Source organism: Malus domestica, chromosome 08 (genome assembly GCF_042453785.1).
Source record: "Malus domestica chromosome 08, GDT2T_hap1".
Lineage (NCBI taxonomy): Eukaryota > Viridiplantae > Streptophyta > Magnoliopsida > Rosales > Rosaceae > Malus > Malus domestica.
This window is the reverse complement of record NC_091668.1, coordinates 9,192,357-9,209,831: the sequence shown is the minus strand read 5'-3', so window position 1 is coordinate 9,209,831 and position 17,475 is coordinate 9,192,357. Positions and strand designations below refer to the sequence as shown.

The 17,475-nt window shown below is 33.0% G+C and overlaps 1 protein-coding gene and 1 long non-coding RNA gene across 4 annotated transcripts; one reads left to right on the top strand and one right to left on the bottom strand.

The window, feature by feature from the left end:
* Nucleotides 1-2,512: 2,512 nt before the first annotated feature.
* On the top strand, nt 2,513-12,367 carry LOC103441050 (amino acid permease 8-like). The gene is made up of 7 exons (XM_070827004.1): nt 2,513-2,732; nt 5,425-5,658; nt 5,905-5,998; nt 6,104-6,321; nt 10,736-10,863; nt 10,989-11,216; nt 11,794-12,367. Exons 1-7 carry the CDS (start codon nt 2,609-2,611, stop codon nt 12,214-12,216), a joined length of 1,449 nt encoding a protein of 482 aa, XP_070683105.1. The 5' UTR covers nt 2,513-2,608; the 3' UTR covers nt 12,217-12,367.
* Nucleotides 7,439-17,205, bottom strand: LOC114826518 (uncharacterized). Of its 3 annotated transcripts, XR_011583819.1 has the most exons (6): nt 16,646-17,202; nt 16,173-16,260; nt 15,144-15,316; nt 10,192-10,328; nt 7,845-8,057; nt 7,439-7,659 (listed from the first exon to the last, which is right to left on the bottom strand). It is a non-coding gene; the product is annotated as an uncharacterized lncRNA (long non-coding RNA). The 3 variants fall into 3 exon arrangements; XR_011583817.1 differs by lacking the exon at nt 7,439-7,659 and having other exon boundaries at nt 7,728-8,057; nt 16,646-17,205; XR_011583818.1 differs by lacking the exons at nt 7,439-7,659; nt 16,173-16,260 and having other exon boundaries at nt 7,728-8,057; nt 16,646-17,203.
* Between the last annotated feature and the right edge of the window lie 270 nt (nt 17,206-17,475).

The window sequence follows — 17,475 nt, the reverse complement described above, 5'->3', positions numbered from 1 at the left end:
TTTCCGTGGTTTTCATTTAATTTTTATCAATATCGATAATATCCCGATATTTCCATCGAAATTTCCGTGTTTTTGGACTACCGATATTTCCGATATCATCGATATTTTAGACCTTGATCGCAACTAAGTAATGCGTAGTTTTGTTCGATTTCTTATAACCATGCATATATTTAAACGAAAACTAATGAAAATGGCTTGAAAACTTTGAGTTTTAACGATAAGGACAAAATAAAGGGTAAAGTGAATAGTAGCATGTTTGACTTTTTAGTGTAAAAATGTGATTTTTCGTTAAAGTGAACAGTACTGTGAGTTTTTCGTTAAAACTCCCTATATTTAATAGCGAAGTCAGAATCTTATGACAATGAGGGTGTGATAAAGAAGTCCTCAAATGTTGATTGTTCACATATATATACTTTAGGTTATACGCATATATGACAAAAATATAATTTTTTTTATTAGTCACAATGAAATATGAGATTGGTATAAACTCATCAGTTTGATTTTTGACAATGAAAATCGATAGAAGTACTTTCTGAGTTTATCTATCGTAAATCATTTTGTGAAAAATCTACCAATATTATCGTTAAATTGTCACATGCGAATACATGACCACCTTTTAAGGGTATTTTTGTCAAACCAACCTCTTCACTTAACAAAAATATTGATAGATTTTTCACAGAATGATCAAAATAATTTACGGTAAACAAATTCAGGAACCACTTCCATCAATTTTCATTGTGAGGGACCAAAGTGAAGAGTTATGCCAATATTAGAAACCATTTTCACTAAAAACCCTGATTTTCATCGCAAATTTAATTTTTAATATATCTTAGATCTTCCGATATTTTTCTTTCTAATATTTAATGTTAAAAAAAGTCTTAGATTCAAATTCCGACCTTATTCATCGAAGACGAAGTTCTTGATGCTCTAATTAATACACATTCAGAATGGTCTTAGTGTTATGATGTGCAAAAATAGTATCAAATGCACATGACTTGTTTTATCTGTGTATTAATATATTTCTTGGAATCAGATGCTAAATTTTAATGGTAACAAAAGCATCTTGTAAGGGTCAGAGACACCCATTGCCCCCTACCTCCTCATAGGCACCCATTGCCCCCTACCTCCTTATAGTATCACTTATAGATAAAATTTTCAATTTACCAAGAACACGATGCGTTACAGTAAGTGTCACAGTACAATTAGATAAAATATATTTTCTAAATTTTCAATTACCACCTTCTAGGCACCCATTCCCCCCACCCCCGGCCCCCAAACCTCCTCATAGGCACCCATTGCCTCTATCTCCTTCCAGGCACCCATTGCCCCCTACCTCCTTAGTATCACTTATAGATAAAATTTTCAATCTACCAAGAACATGATGCGTTACAGTAAGTGTCACAGTGCAATTAGATAAAATATATTTTCTAAATTTTCAACTAATTGTATTCTAACACTTAACATACCAAACTGTGTTTGCGACATTTTGAAAAATATCTCATCATATATGTATGTGTATCTCCGTAAAGCACAACAAAGTGAAAAAGGACGTGCACTCAAGAGTGCACATACATACTGGTCTTTCCAGCTTACCTTACATATGTATATGATAAGGCTCAGCGTTACTATAACGCCTCCCTCCATCTGGCCTTCAATAAGGATATGAATTTATAATCCACACCATGCAAAATTCGGTGGTCAATTAATACTTAGACAAATTCAAAACATGAAAAATTGATGTCACCTCAGCTTTAAAAGATAAAAGGACCATGCAAATCGCCTCAAAAGAAGGTACCTAGTGTGTTGCCCCTGGAGATTTTTTTTTATGCGTCAAGAACACGATCTAATACACTAAGTGTTATAATGAAATTGGTGGAATTTTTTTTTTTTCAAATTTTTAACTAATTGTATTATTGTACTTCATGTGTTAAACTGTGTTCTTGACACACTGAACATTTTTTTCATTCATTTGAGTTTAGATTCCTTTTTGCATCCATTAAAGTAATTTGAAATATTGTATAAAATAAGACATGCACAATAAGAAGGTATTAATGCATCCACCATTTTTGAGAGTGGGAGTTTGTAGTCTTGTGGATATCTATATATCCAGAGCCTTTAAGGAAATATATTCTGTTTTTTTTTTAAATGGAGATTAGTTGGGGGTCCAAACAATATTGAACTTTAACAATCTAAACTGTCCATTTTCAAGTTACACCTCATAAATCATTCTAACAAAATATTAGTTAAATCGGAAATATTTGACACATCTAAGTGAGTTCAAAGAAATTGACGAACACTATGGTTTAATAAACATTGAAATTTTATCGTGACAATTGAATGAGTAAATGATTTTTGATTGAACTGAATTTTTGTAAGGATGATATATGAATCGAGATTTACAACATAGACAGTTCGATGTGAAGTGAGTCTCATAACTAATTCCTTAATTATTATTTTTCAAAAATGAGAGTCCCTCCCCATAAAGGGCCTATCTATATATCTATATACATATCTATGTATCTATATACATAAATACATATGTATCTACACTCATTTCCCAAAGACTCTGCAGAATTTTATCTGAAAGGAAGAGCTTCCTTAGGCAGACATGGCGAGTACTACTAGTGTGATTGATCATGAATTTCAGAATGAATTATGTGAAACTGGTTTCAATCCTCTCCAAAATGTGGAAGAAGGAGATGTAGACGATGACGGAAAATCGAAAAGAACTGGTATGTTCTTTTTAGTTTCTCTCTGCCATGTTTTTAACCACTTTTTCTCTATATACAGGCTTACATTCATCTTGTTTTTCAATATGTCTCCTGTAATAAAATTGATCTCTTTTCTCCTTTAATAAATTTCTCTACCTTCTTTTTCTTTTCCTTCCAATATTTGGGCTGAGGAAGACTGGGTGGAAACTGGCAATTACATAAGAACTACCTAGAAGCAACAGTTCAGAAAGAAAAAAAAAAGTTTTGATGTCTAGATTATTGCATCGTTTTGCTGATAAAAAATAGCATATTTTCTTGGTTTCTTCAGGAGAAAATTGCATTTATTTTAAATATTACACGAAGTATTAATTTAGAGTGGTGCTATTTACACACTTTTTTTTTTACCTTTTATACATTCCTCTTAATTTGTGATCGTCGGATGAAATGAATTGAAGAAGATAAAAAGACAAAAATTAACATTGTGTGTGAAAAGTAAAAATGAGTGCAAGATATACGTAATTGTGTATGCAAAAAAATAGTTCAAGTATGTCTTGAATAATTTTCTTAGAAAAAAGTGGTAAAGAAACCTTCAATAGAGTCTTTTTATTTGGGTCAACTGAAATACAGCCATTTATGCATGTAACAAACTTTCTTTGGAAACTACTATTAATAATTTGGAAATTAATTAATGTAGTCAGATTCTGGTTTTGTTTGGGCTTTTTGTTTGAATTTAACAATTTGAAAATATATCGGCATATATATGCCTAAAAAAACAATTTGAAAAGCAAAATTAGACGACTCATTTTTAGAATAGGATGGAAATCTTCTCTGAATCTCCTTTGTGCAGACACTTTTCATCAACTAATACTGGCTTTTCATCAACTAATAGTCTAATACTGGTTGTTCATCAACTAATACTGGCTGCTTATACAAGATCCTGCTTCTTAAATTCAAGGTTCTAAAAAACGTTAGGTGCTAGTTGGGCAGCAGGCTGGCGCCTAGGCGGCTAGGCGGAGTCTAGGCGGGCGTCTAGGCGGATTTAGGTAAATTTATTGTATATCTTGTAAATGAGTGTATATTGACACTTACAAAAAATTATACTTGTATGAAATTCATGGATAAGATAATAAAAGAAAAAAGAATAATATATGTGATGTTAGGGTTTAAATACATACTAATGTAAATGGTCTTAAAAGAAAAAAGAATAATAAAACAATAGATTTTTACCAATTTATGTAGATGGTCAAAGAAATAAAAGAATAAAAAATTGGTAAAGAGAGTTAATTGGGACTAGGACCCGTGCAATCAAAAGAGAGGACATGGTGGGACCATAACAAATTCACCCCACCGGTCAGTTTAAACTTTAAACTTTAAGTTAAAAATTAATATGATGGTCCCAATCCTGATCCCCTTCATCTTCTTCCTTTCGACCTGCAACATCATTTTTCCAGATACATTTTCAGATCCCGATGTCTTCTCATAAGCCCGCCTAGGCCCTCCTAGCTTCTGCCCAACCCCGCTAGACCTGTATAGCTCCGCCTAGACCCATCTAATCCCACCTAGGCATCCGCCCAATACATTTTTTGATTTTACGACCGATTAACAGTTAATCGGAGCGGTCGGTCACCGTCCAACGCCTAGGCGTCGCCTAAGCCGATTTTTAGAACACTGCTTAAATTAGATTTTAATTTGGAGAAATTAGGTTCTCATCATTTCTTTTGCTATTCCATTGATTAAAATCCTATTCATTTTCAATTTTTTATTAAGGTCGGGTATTAATAACATCATTAATTATTTCAATAATAAAATATTTTTTTTATTTTAAATATATTCATTTAATGTTTAAAATGTTACAATTAGTATATTTATATTAATGACTAAATTTTTTATCATATATTTTTAGTTTTAGTTTGTACCCATTTTTAATTTGTAATTTTTTTTTTACTTGTACCAATTTTCTTTTCAGTTTTAATTTGTACCCATATATTAATTTCTTTTTGTGCCCATAGTTTTTAAAGTTTATTTGTATTTGTACTTTTTATTTTGCTAAATGTACCCATGCTAATTATATGTATCCAATCATGTAAAACTTTTTAATCTTAAAATGTACTCATTCTTAAATATACCAATTTGTTATATGTAAAATGTACCCTTTTTTTATATATAAAATCTATTCATTTTTTTTCTAATCCATTTTAAAACATATATGGGTACATTCTTTTTTCTTTGATTTTAAAATGAATCCATGTCAAGTTTAATCAAAGAAATTTACTAATATTATTAAGCCTAATATCTTTTTTTTTTGTTAGATTTTGAAGAATGTACCCATGTTTTGATACAATAAAATTTTTGGTTAATTTTGATGAATGTACCCATGTCTATACACACACACACAATAGTATATTTATATTTTAATATTTTTAATTCCACAAATTATAGTTTTTTTATTTAAAATCTCATTTATATAAACAACTAAAATTTATAATTTTTAATTTAAAAAATATAGTAACGTACATAGAAATAAATTATCACATTAATTTCAGGGACCTCGATCAAAAATTAAAAATCAACAAGATTTCAATAAAATAATATTCATAAGGATCGTATCCTAAGTCTCTTTTAATTTTTTAACATTTTTTCACATGCCACGAGGCACTCGACCTCTTTCTTCGTCAAAAGATATTAATCTTCTTTTTATGTGACATATATGCAGGGACAGTGTGGAGTGCGTGTGCACACATAATCACAACATCAATAGGTGCTGGAGTGCTCTCTTTGGCATGGGCAATGGCTCAACTTGGCTGGCTTGGTGGCATTTCCATTCTCTTGTTCTGCACAGTTGGTGCACTTTATGCTGCTAATCTCTTAGCAGATTGCTACAGATTCCCAGACCCAGTCACTGGCAAGAGAAATTACTCTTACATGGAGGCTGTCAAAGCCTATTTAGGTAAAATACTCATACGATTTGGAAACTCTCATGCAAATTTATGTTTGGAAAATGCTCTAGTCCACCGCCCCTACTATTCAAAGTGAATGAGCTACCGTTATTGCATTAGACAGAAATGGATACATGGGTTGCTTACCATTCACTTTGAATAGTACGTATAGTAGTAAATTAGAGCATTTTCCGTTATTTTCCATGGTCAAATTTTTATTACTACTATATTTGTCTTTAATTTCTTCAACCTATTAGGTGGAACAATTTACAAGTTCTGTGGATGGATGATATATTTAAATCTTGCTACCATTGGAGTCGGCTTTACGATAACTACGGGAAAGAGCATGATGTAAGTTTTTTCTTATTTGTTCTTCATTTATAGACGAAAAATTGAGAAATTAATATCACTAGACTAAAAACTAATTCGAATTTTTATGTGAATTTGAGTAATCAGAGCCATACAGAAATCGAATTGTCATCGCAAACATGGTAGTGATGACCCATGCAAGTTCTCCAACATTCCACATGTGATTACATTTGGAATTGTAGAAATTCTCTTATCACAACTCCCAAATTTTCACAAGCTCTCTTGGCTCTCAAAGCTTGCAGCAATTATGTCTTTTGGGTATGCCTTTATCGGAATTGGACTTTCCATGTCAAAAATCATAGCAGGTAAGTTCTCTCCGTCCAAAAAACTATTGACAAAGTTTTACGTATGTGGCACTATGTACCCACACAAAAAGTGGGCTCCATAGCATGCATGTTGGTTTCGCCTAAGCCCATCATTTGTGTCGGTAGTACCACATATTGACATGACGTCCGTATGTAAGAACTTCTTCAAACTAGGATAATGGTTGAAATATAGAAATAACAAGCAAAAAGCCCACACGATGTCGCGGGTTTACAACTTTAGTTACACATAATTACAACAATGTTTCTAATTCTACTATATATATACATATATATATTTCTGCTAGGAGCAAATGATTTATGCGAGTGGACTGACTCACAAGACCTTCTAGCTGGACGATCAAAATTGATTTTGACAGTCCCGTCAAAATATTGTTCTATATTATCTAAATTAACTAGACTGTTTTGGATAGCTACTGGCCTGCTTTCATCAATTAAACACCAATATGAAGGTAGACTGATGTCTGACCACTTAATGGTTCTTGGAACCTTAATGTTTGCATTTTCTTGATTGGTTTGAATTAAAAGTGTATGAACTCTCGGACTTTTAGTTAAAGCCTGAAAGTTCATATTTGTGCTAGTGACTTGGTAATAAACTCTATAAATTAATGCCAAGGGTTGTGTTCCTTCAAGGACTTGGTATCCTGAAGTTTTGATGTTCAGAGTGAGTGCTTTCAGCAAGTGTGGGTCTGAAAGACTTATGGTGAGGTCTGGAAAACAATCAAAATGGATAGGTCCATTATAGAGACTCGACTCTATCATACCAAGTATGCTATCACTAAAGTTAGTGAATCTAGCATCTCAAAGACATAGCAAAATGGAGGTATTTAGAACTTTTCTTGTTAAGGGTTTTATGGCTATTTGAACTAAGCCTATGTGAATGTAATTATGACCATCTCTCCTATGGGATTTAATTTGTTCTGAATAAAACAATTGACAAGTCTCATGTTCTTTACTATGAGCATAAGCTTTTTCAACTGTCTTGACATGATGTTCACTTCTGAATGAGGCTACTGACCATTTCTTTTTATAAATATTTTTACTTGAGACTTTGGGAATATTCCAATCTCCAAAATCTATACTATCATCAGTTTAAAAATCAAGTTTTTGTTCTTCATTAACAATGTCTGGAATATTGCCTAAACTAGATCTAGAGCTAGTGCTAGCCATTGAATTAGATCTAAATAATCTACTCATAAAATTCACAAATCAAACAAACAAAATACAGAAAACTTATTCTGATTCACCTTCCTCTTGTGCTAGCTAAACCCCTTCCCTGCTCATGCCTCTCCTGGGTTTTATTGTTTGGAACACGCCTTACTGTTTGGTTGGGGAGTTGAACAAACGACTATGAGAACCGACAAATAAGATAAACTGTGAATTGGAAATTTGAATGTGAAACTTACTTTGTAGATTATGAAGATGTATATACAACCATGCTCACAATCTTATTTACACACATACTAATCAGCATTTAAAACTATGTTAAATGGGGGGAGTTTTACCTCAGTACAAAACTTGATAAAATTAAACAAATCCCCATGTCATTGATTCTTCATTTTGACCCCTGCTTTTATAAACTGCGCTGAATGTTGCATATAGATCGTCGATTTCCACTGCAAAGAAGGGATTCTCCATCGTCACCACTATTGGTGTTCTCTTCCTGTTTTCCTTTGCCCAAATATTGGAAATTCCAATTTTGAAGCCATTTTCTCACACTAAATAGCAAAAAAATAAATTTAAAAATTAGAGAAAAACAAAGAAAAGCATCGAATAACTTACATTTGGAGACAGAAAAATAAGCAAAACCCAATTAAGAACTCACCATAAAAAACCAAACTTTACTGAAGAAAACTCCAAAAAAAAAAAAAAAAATTGAAGAATCCATTTGAACTTTACACAAAATGCAGCAAAGGAAAGGCAAAAAAGAAAAGAGTATAAGCCATCAAGCTCAACCCTTTAATTTAAACTCCAAAAAAGTTAAACACAACCCCATTGAATCGTTAATCTTACTGTAACGACAAATTATTATGGCCAAACTTTTGGTGCCTATCAAAACCAAGTTTTCATATATATATATACACACACAAAGCATATAAATTCTTCAGTTTTAGACATTCTTAAGCATTGTACAACAATGTCATATGATTGTGTCTGCTCCATATCAAATACCTCATAATATAGGTGAATCAAGTGATTACATGTATATATATGAGCGATGTAGAACAAAGTTTTGTTTGCCAGTGTATAGCATACTTAAAACAAGGGACACTTTGAATGCGGTCCCTAGCTATCAATATTCTTTGATTGAAACCTTGTTAGTTTTTAGTTTTTGATTGAGGTCCCTGATATTAATGTAATAATGTAAGTTACTATATTTTTTTAATTAAAAATTAAAAATTGAAATTTGTAATTGTTTATATTAATGAGATTTTAAATAAAACCCATAATTATGGGATTAAAAATAATAAAATATAAATTATTCTCTCTATTATATTGTGTGTGTGTATATACATATGTATGGGTACATTAACCAAAATTAACAAAAAAAAGTTATTGTACCAAAACATGGATACATTCTCAAATCAACGAAAAAGAATGTACCCATATAAGTTTAAACATGGATTAAAAAATTTGAAAGGATTTTATATTAAAAAAGGGTACATTTTACATATAACAAATTGATATATTTGAGAATGGGTACATTTAAGATTAAAAAAATTGAAAAATTATATGAATGGGTACATTTAAGATTAAAAAATTGAGAATCTTTTTATATATATAAAAAAAACTAATAGGTACAAACTTAATTTAATTTAATTTTTTATTATTTTGGAAATGTTTGAATTGAAAATTAATTAGAAGTTTAATAGAGGTGTGAGTATTAAACCCTAAATTAATTACTAATTTTTATATTAAAAAAATTATATAATAAACATGTAAATTCATTATCACATTAATGCTAGGGACTTGAATCAAAATTTGAGAACTAATAAGGTGTTAGTCAATGAACAGTAAAAACTAGGGACCGGATACTAATTTTTCCTAAAACAATGATAAAAAGTTAATCCCTTTTCAATGGAACTAAGTCAATGACAATCATGTGACAAACTTTTTCATTACAATCATAACTAGAGATCTATCATAAAAGCTCTTGTAGGCTTATTTTAAGCTCTTAAGCAGCCACAAATGTTGTATTGCTTCATACAGAAAAAGAAGAGATGAACCAGACTAAACATTAATAAGAAAATCTCAACTCATTTTAAAATATTTTTGAATATGGTGTCATTCAATAACCTGTTAAACAGAACATAGGAATGTTGTTGGGTTTAGTGTATATTTCTTTGAAATGTTAGATATTTGACAGTCCAAATCTTTTCGTTATCTTAATTACAATTGCTAACCTCCGGAACTTGCAATCAAATTCTCCAAAGAATAGCCAAATGATGGTACTATTCTTTCTTATAAAACAAAACATATACAATATGTTTTTCGTCATATTCTAGAAATGAGTAAATTTTTAATTGCCTTCTCAAACAGTATGTGTGTGTGTATATATTTGGGCAATCTGGGTAATTCAATCCCTAGAAAACAAGTTCACTGAACATGATTTCATGAACAAACAAAAAAAGACGGAAGCTTGATGCATGCCCGAGAATCAAAAGAACGCATAAATTTTTCATTGCGTATGAACCGTACCAACAAAAAAAAAAAAAAACCAGAAACCTAAATTAATAAAAAAAATAATCCAAACAACTAAAAAACCCACCCCGGTTGAATTGAATAAATCCCAGCAAACTCAAATAAATAATTATATATTTCAGACTGAAAATGGAAGCCAACGTCAAGTACCTCAAGATTGAGAGAGACAGAGCTGAGATATCAATGACAGAACAGAAGGATGAGTTTCTAGGGATTTTTCTTGCTGAAAGTTTCCTAGCTGCGTGTACACCTTGAAGAGGTTGTAGAATTACGCGTCCCATCCACGCCTGTACAAAATGAAAAGAGAGAGATTGAAATACAATTGGGGTTAAGTTCGAAAACCCTCATCGAAACAGTAGCGATTCAAGGCATGCAATAGTTGTTTCTTGTTCCTGAGATGAACGGGAGACGACTGGCGGTAACGATGAGGTCCAATTTGCCGGCGTTCGGACGGCAACAGCTCGCTGTCGTCGCTAGCAGAGTCATGGAGAGGAGCGAGAGAGGAGAGAGAACGGAGAAGAAAGAAAAGAAACAAATAAAAAAGATCCATATATTATAATTTGTAAAACAATGGCATACCCGTAATAACAAAAACCTAACATGGTCAAAAAAAGAAATACAATGTGCTTATGAACAGTGCTTCAGTTATATTTGAGTTTTAGTATATATTGAATTTAAAATTTTGATTGGGCAGGGCATGGAGGAAAAACTTCTTTTGCAGGAGCGGACCTGCCTTTATCTGAAAAAATTTGGAGGATGTTTGCAGCAGCTGGAGATATTGCCTTTGCTTGCTCATATGCTCTAGTGCTTTTGGATGTCCAAGTGAGACATCCCAATTGCCAAGTCAATTAATTAGTTCTTTCTTTTCTCACTTATAAAAAATATACTGAGGCTTTTTCTATTTAGGTTTAGTTTTATACATTATATTGCTATTTATTAATTTTCAGGACACTCTAAAGTCATCGCCACCAGAAAACAAGGTGATGAAGAAGGCTGTGTCAGTAGGGGGTTTGGTTATGTTAATATTATTCACGATGTGTGGTACGTTGGGATATGCTGCATTTGGAGATAAAACCCCAGAAAACCTACTGGCTGGTTTTGGAGATGATGTAGCCTTCTGGCTCGTTGATATGGCTAATGTTTTCATTGTGGTGCACATAGTTGGTGCATATCAGGTACATATATATACCTTTTCCCTAAATTTATGCTTCTCAAGTGTGCTCAAACATGAAGACAACAATAACACGTTAGAAGATTTTGTTTTGCTAGATAGTCTGACACGTTAAGTTCTCGATAACTGACAATCTAAACTCACTACAAGAATACATTCCAATAGTTTAGTAGCATAAAATGAGGTGAGTAAAAGCGCTATCAGTGAGTAAAAGCTTTAGCCACCCTATCATCTTGTGCCACTTATGTTAGTGTCTGTTGATAATGTTTTTTTAGTGATTATTGATTTAAATCTTGTTATTCCTCATGAGCTAAGTGAAATATGTCAAATTAACAATATAATAACATCATATGTCATATTACAAATATAACATGTTATTTCTCATGAGCTAAGTGAAATATGTCAAATTAACAATATAATAACATCATATGTCATATTACAAATATAACATGTTATTCCTCATGAGCTAAGTGAAATATTATATATATCTAAATACGTTGTTCGAATTGACATTTTTAATAACATAACAAGTTAGATTGTCAACGTATAAACTTAAGGTCGGTGTTATTCTATTTGAGCAGGTACTTTGCCAACCGGTGTTTCGTGTTATTGAACTATTGGCTAGAAGGAGGTGGCCGAAGTCCAAGTTCATAAATAGGGAGATCCCAATCAGACTAGGGAAGGTAAAGTTCAACATCAACATGTTTAGGCTGTCATGGAGGACAGCCTATGGGGTGTTGGTCTCGTTTCTTGCCATAGCTCTGCCCTTCTTCTCCGACATGCTTGGCCTTATTGGAGCCCTGGGCTACTGGCCACTCATAGTGTACATTCCGTTGGAGATGCACATTGTGCAGAACAAGATTGGGAAATGTACAATTAGATGGTTTGGGCTCCAATTGTTTAGTTTTTTGTGCTTGCTTCTTTCTTTGGCTGCAGCATCTGGTGCCATTCATGGTCTGTATAAGGGTCTCAAAGCCTACAAGGTCTTCCAATTTAAAGAGTGAAGTGAACCAAAAATTAGTATATGCTTCGATATCGGCATATAGCTATGTGTATTAGATAAAAGGATTTTGCTAAGAACATACACCTTGGACGAGTTGCAACTGACTTAAGTGTTGTTATTAGACATAATTTGAGAAGTTTACGTAAGAACAATCTCATTAGGCTCTTATACTATCCTATTAACTACTCCATTAACATGTTTGGTGTTCAAAAGAACAATTATTTTCTTAATTTTTACATGATGAAGTAGTCTAGTTACTAGATGGGAGACTTTTAATTATGCAGCCTTCATTTTCTACGTTCACATATGCTTTTTTTTTTTTTTTTTTTTTCCCGAAGGTATTCTGCTTTTTCTTCTCTCTTTTTAAGCATTTCAAACTTCTAAAAGTGGTATGTGGAAGCCCACTTAGGCACTTTAGACTAATCTAAATCTTTTTTGGAGCACAAAATTGGATGCATGTCTATGTGCCTATTATCAATGTTATCAAAAGCACCAACTATCAAAGTGCTCTAATAATCTAAAATCACAAGACGTGTGTGATAATAGATTCCAAATTAGGTTATATCATCACAATGACCATTTAGTCTAACAATACTGAGTAGATCTGCTTTGCTAGAGGGAGTGCTGAGTTCAAATTTTACAAATGATAATTGTTGATAAAAGAAAGTAGGAGCAAACAGAATAATTAGGATGACATTCTTCTGACATGCCATCTCAACTTTCAACTTAGTTATGAGCTCTCCTAATCTCTTAAAACGTGTTAGTTTACCTTTGGGTACATTCATGTTGGTTATTCTAATATTTTCAATTCTCCCCTAAAAAACATCAGCCTATGACAAAACAATGTTAGCAAGAAATTCAATGGGATGTTGTACACTGCAACCAAATATATGTAAAGTTAATATAGAAGGGAAACTTGTATATGATGCGGACGATGGTTTTTTTTTTTTTTTTTTTTTTTTGTCAATGGTAGAGAACATCCATTATGCGAAATCCAAACGGACAGATTACAACTACAAAGTCCTAAGAATCGGCATTCATAAAGAAGACGTTACTTATGCAAACAAAGCATGAGTAATAGTTATTCATTGCAACAATTACAAAATAGACATAAAAGAAAAATCATAAAAGGGTTTCGAGCTAGTTTGGTATTGCTATGCTTTGAAAAAAAACTGCTTCTGCTGTGCTGTGAGAATAAGCAGTTGTGAAATAAAACAGCAGAATGTTTGGTAACTTTTTTGTAAAAGGACTTTTGGAAAAAAAACAGTATTATAGTGTTTGGTAAACTTTTATGTAAAACAACTGTGACTGTGTGAAATGACCAAAAAGGGTATAATACAAGATGTGCCATTAATTTAATTTTCTTTAAAAATAAAGGTGAATTATTAAATATACTTTATTTTTAAAAGAAAAATATTTATAAACTTTAACTTAAATATTAATTAGTATGACAAACTACTTCAATTGAAATATTTTAGACTGAATAGCTAGGATTCATTAGTACAATATTGTTAATGTACTTGAAAGTAGTCTAATTAGAAGCATTCATCAAACTTGCCGCTATTCTATTTCTTAATGCTTATCTCTCATGTGATCATTCAACTTATGTAGTTATGAAGAGCCATTGTAGCAATGACAATCTTCACTTGCTTGTTGAACGGGTAATTAGGCATACCCCTTAAAATTGCCCATCTTTTCTTCCATACTCCAAAAGTTCGTTCAATGATGATCCTAAGAGAAGAATGCATGTGGTTGAATACCTCTTTATGACCCGTTGGTTCGGCACCCCTATGAAAATCCGGGAGATGATATTTTTCACCTTTATATGGTCCCAAACAACCTCTCATTTGTGGGTACCCCCCGCATCTACCAAGTAATATTTTCCTGACAATTGAAAATTTTGTTTTGTATCGTAATAATTATACAAAGCAAGTAATTGAAGGATTTGACGAAGATGCCCCATTTTTTGCCATCGATACCAACTAGTGATTTGTGTGTGTGTGTATATTAAAGCAAGAACAGATGATATTGTAATATAACCAAGAAATCAAACTAATTTGAAATCAAACTATTTTGCTAAGGAAAGACACACCACTTGGAGAAATCAAACTAATTTGAAATCAAACAATTTCTTTATTATTACCACTATATAACTCATGTTTGAAACCCACTACTTTTACCTCTAGTCAATTAAATTGGTCCAGAAGGTGCCAATTTGACATCTGGAAGATAAACAATAACATTACTAAGGACAAGATCATCATGCTAAGCAGCTAAAGCCACAGTACCTCCCAAAGACCATATGTATGCGTGGACCTCCCAATGCTAAAATTTCACGATTTACCACTGCCCACAAACCATATGTATGCGTGGATCTCCCAGGCTCAAACCATAGACAATCATACTAGCAGAAAGTCTCAAGAAGTTTAACATTCAAGCCATTTGCACCCTCAAAAGAGGGTACGTAGATCTGTTACACTAAAGTCTAAACATTTTAGTATGCCTAGCTAGTAGACACAGATAGAATACATAATTGTAGTAAACGATATAGGCACAGACAGTACTCTGCATCATTTTTGGATGACAGTCTTTATTGTGGGACAATAAAAGACACCAAACACGTAAATATCAGGAAATATATGGTCATAAGGAACCAAATCGATTAAGGGAACCAAATCTAACCAAATCGATTAAAGGAACCAAATCTAACCATATTTTTCTACAAATAAATAAAAATTAGACAAATAAAATTAGCAGAAATCCTGAAAAGAAGGAAAAAAATATATTAACCAGCCTAAACCAAAAATTGTGAACCAAAAACTCAAACCTAGTAGTAATTAAAAGAATAACATAAATGAAGACTTCAGCAAAAAAAAATATAAAACACGATAATAGATGGAGTGAGAGAGATAAGATACGAGCACTGACTTGGAGGTTGGAGTTTCAGAAGAGATTGCGGAGCTTGAAGAAGACGATGAAACGGCGTCCTAGAGGGGTGTGCTGAATCGCAAGAGACGAGGGAACGGCGCATGACCAATCAGAAGCAGAGTTCACAGATCAGAAACAGAGCAGAACTTTATCCTTTCTTATATACCTAAACCCTAAGATATAAATCAGAAGCAGAGTTCACAAACCAATTCAAAGCAGTTCACAGAGCAATTGAGATAATGACAAACAAGAAATTAATCTAAAAAAAGTAATCAACAACTATAAAAATGTTTCCTCCAGACCTTCTAAAAAAATGAATAGAGAACTTGTAATGTTCTAACCCGAAAATTTTTATTTCGGAATTTACATTTAGTGGTATGCTAAAAATTAAACTCTTGTTTATTTTCTACTATTTATCACAATTGTTTTATTTAATTCTTAGATACTCACAAAATCTACAACCCAAATTTATTTACCAAAAACATAAGGTTAATTTTTAAATTAATCACCCAATTCCTCTTCTTAGACAAATTTCCAACAAAAGATTAATCTCGGTTATTTTTAAGGATGCATCTAACTCCCGTTAGATTGCCTACGTACCCTTAAACGGGATCAAGCCTTTTGTAGTTCACATTCATTGTTTTTTTTCCATCTCCGAGATATTCTAGTAACGGAAATATTCGACATTAGCTTTCATAATCGAATCACATCAAATGGGTACAAATTACGAATTTAAAATATCAAAATTTACATGAAAAGACAACGTCAGCCCATTGGCCACGCGCTGCCGTGGGTGGCGGTTTCCGGTGAACGAAAACTCCATTTTCCGAACAACTCTAAAAATTTCCAAATTTTACAGGCAAGTAGAGTTCAATGAGAGGAACAACTTTCATACTTGGGCCAAAATCCAATTTGACCGGGAAACACCTCAACTCGACCTCGATCCGCCGAAAACCCTAGAAATGGGTGGCTTCCAATCTCATAAAAAAAAAACTGAGTTAAATGGGTTTGATTTTGGGATAAACTCACCAGCGGGTTCGTGGGGGTACGACTCAAATTCCTTTATTTTTGAAGGTAGTACAGTCGACCACCACCATCAAACAACTCCTTTTGAGGTCTGGAACAAAGCCCAAACAACTTAGGGGCGTGATAAATAGTAGAAAATAAACAAGAGTTTAATTTTTGGCCTACCACTAAATGTAAATTCCGAAATAAAAAATTTCGGGTCAGGGCGTTACAGAAGTAATTAATTTTTCTTACTTCTCTTTCAATTTTTCTTGTTTCCTCCACAAACCCTAATTTTATCCCAATTAATATTTTCCACAAACCATATCACCTTCCCCAATTAATTTTTTCCCAACCCTCCATCCCCAATTTTTTTTCCCGACACCCATACACTCATCCCTTTGTTCTTCCAACCCCTCTTTCACTCTCACTCGCCCATTCCCAAATTTAAAAATCCAAACAAATAAATAACGAAGTTTTAGACAAGATAAGCTTACCAGAGGAAGGACGCCGAGTCGAAGAACGCGACCTGGAGAACGAGAGAGATCCCTGGGATGAAGGATGGCTTCTTTCAGATCTAGTGTAGCAAATTGGATTCTGAAGGAGATTGGGGGGACATTGGGTCAAGAGGGTAAGTCGGGGTTCGAAAATGGTTGGAATCAAATAGTGTAGGAGTTTTACGAGGCAGGAGGTTCTGGCTTGAGCTGAGATTGAAGTTTTCTGGTTTTGCAAGGGTTTTGCGAGAAGGCGTGCTGAAAGTGTGAGGAAGGCAAGAGAAAGGAGGGCAATGTTGGCAAATTGAAAAATTCATTAATGAATTTACCGTTCACCCTTGTTTTTCAAAATAAGCTAGTTCTTTGAAGGTTTTTGGTTTTTTTTTTCATCCAAAACTTTAAAATAAAGTTGGTTTGGAGTGTTTACCAAACACCATAAACTCTCCCAACTTTTTTTAAAAACATCTTATTACCAAAACAATACTTCAACTTATAAAAAAAAAAGCTTAGGTGAGAGATGACCTGCCGTAACTGCCCAAAAACCAGAAGCAGCTGACAACACACACTGCTAATTCTCCACCACAAAATAATATTTGTTCACCCTCTACATTGTACCATATACAGATCTTCAAACTCCAAATAATAAACAAAACTAAACCACAAACAAAATATGTGCATCATTCCTTCTAGATGCATGGCCCATCAGTTTGTTCTTTACTCCACCAACTAGATAAGTTCGTCGTCCCTTCTAGATGCATGGCCCATCATGTTTCTCTAAAGCATATGCTAAAAATTCGACCGTTTTGCTCAAGTGATGCTCTATGGGTAGGGGA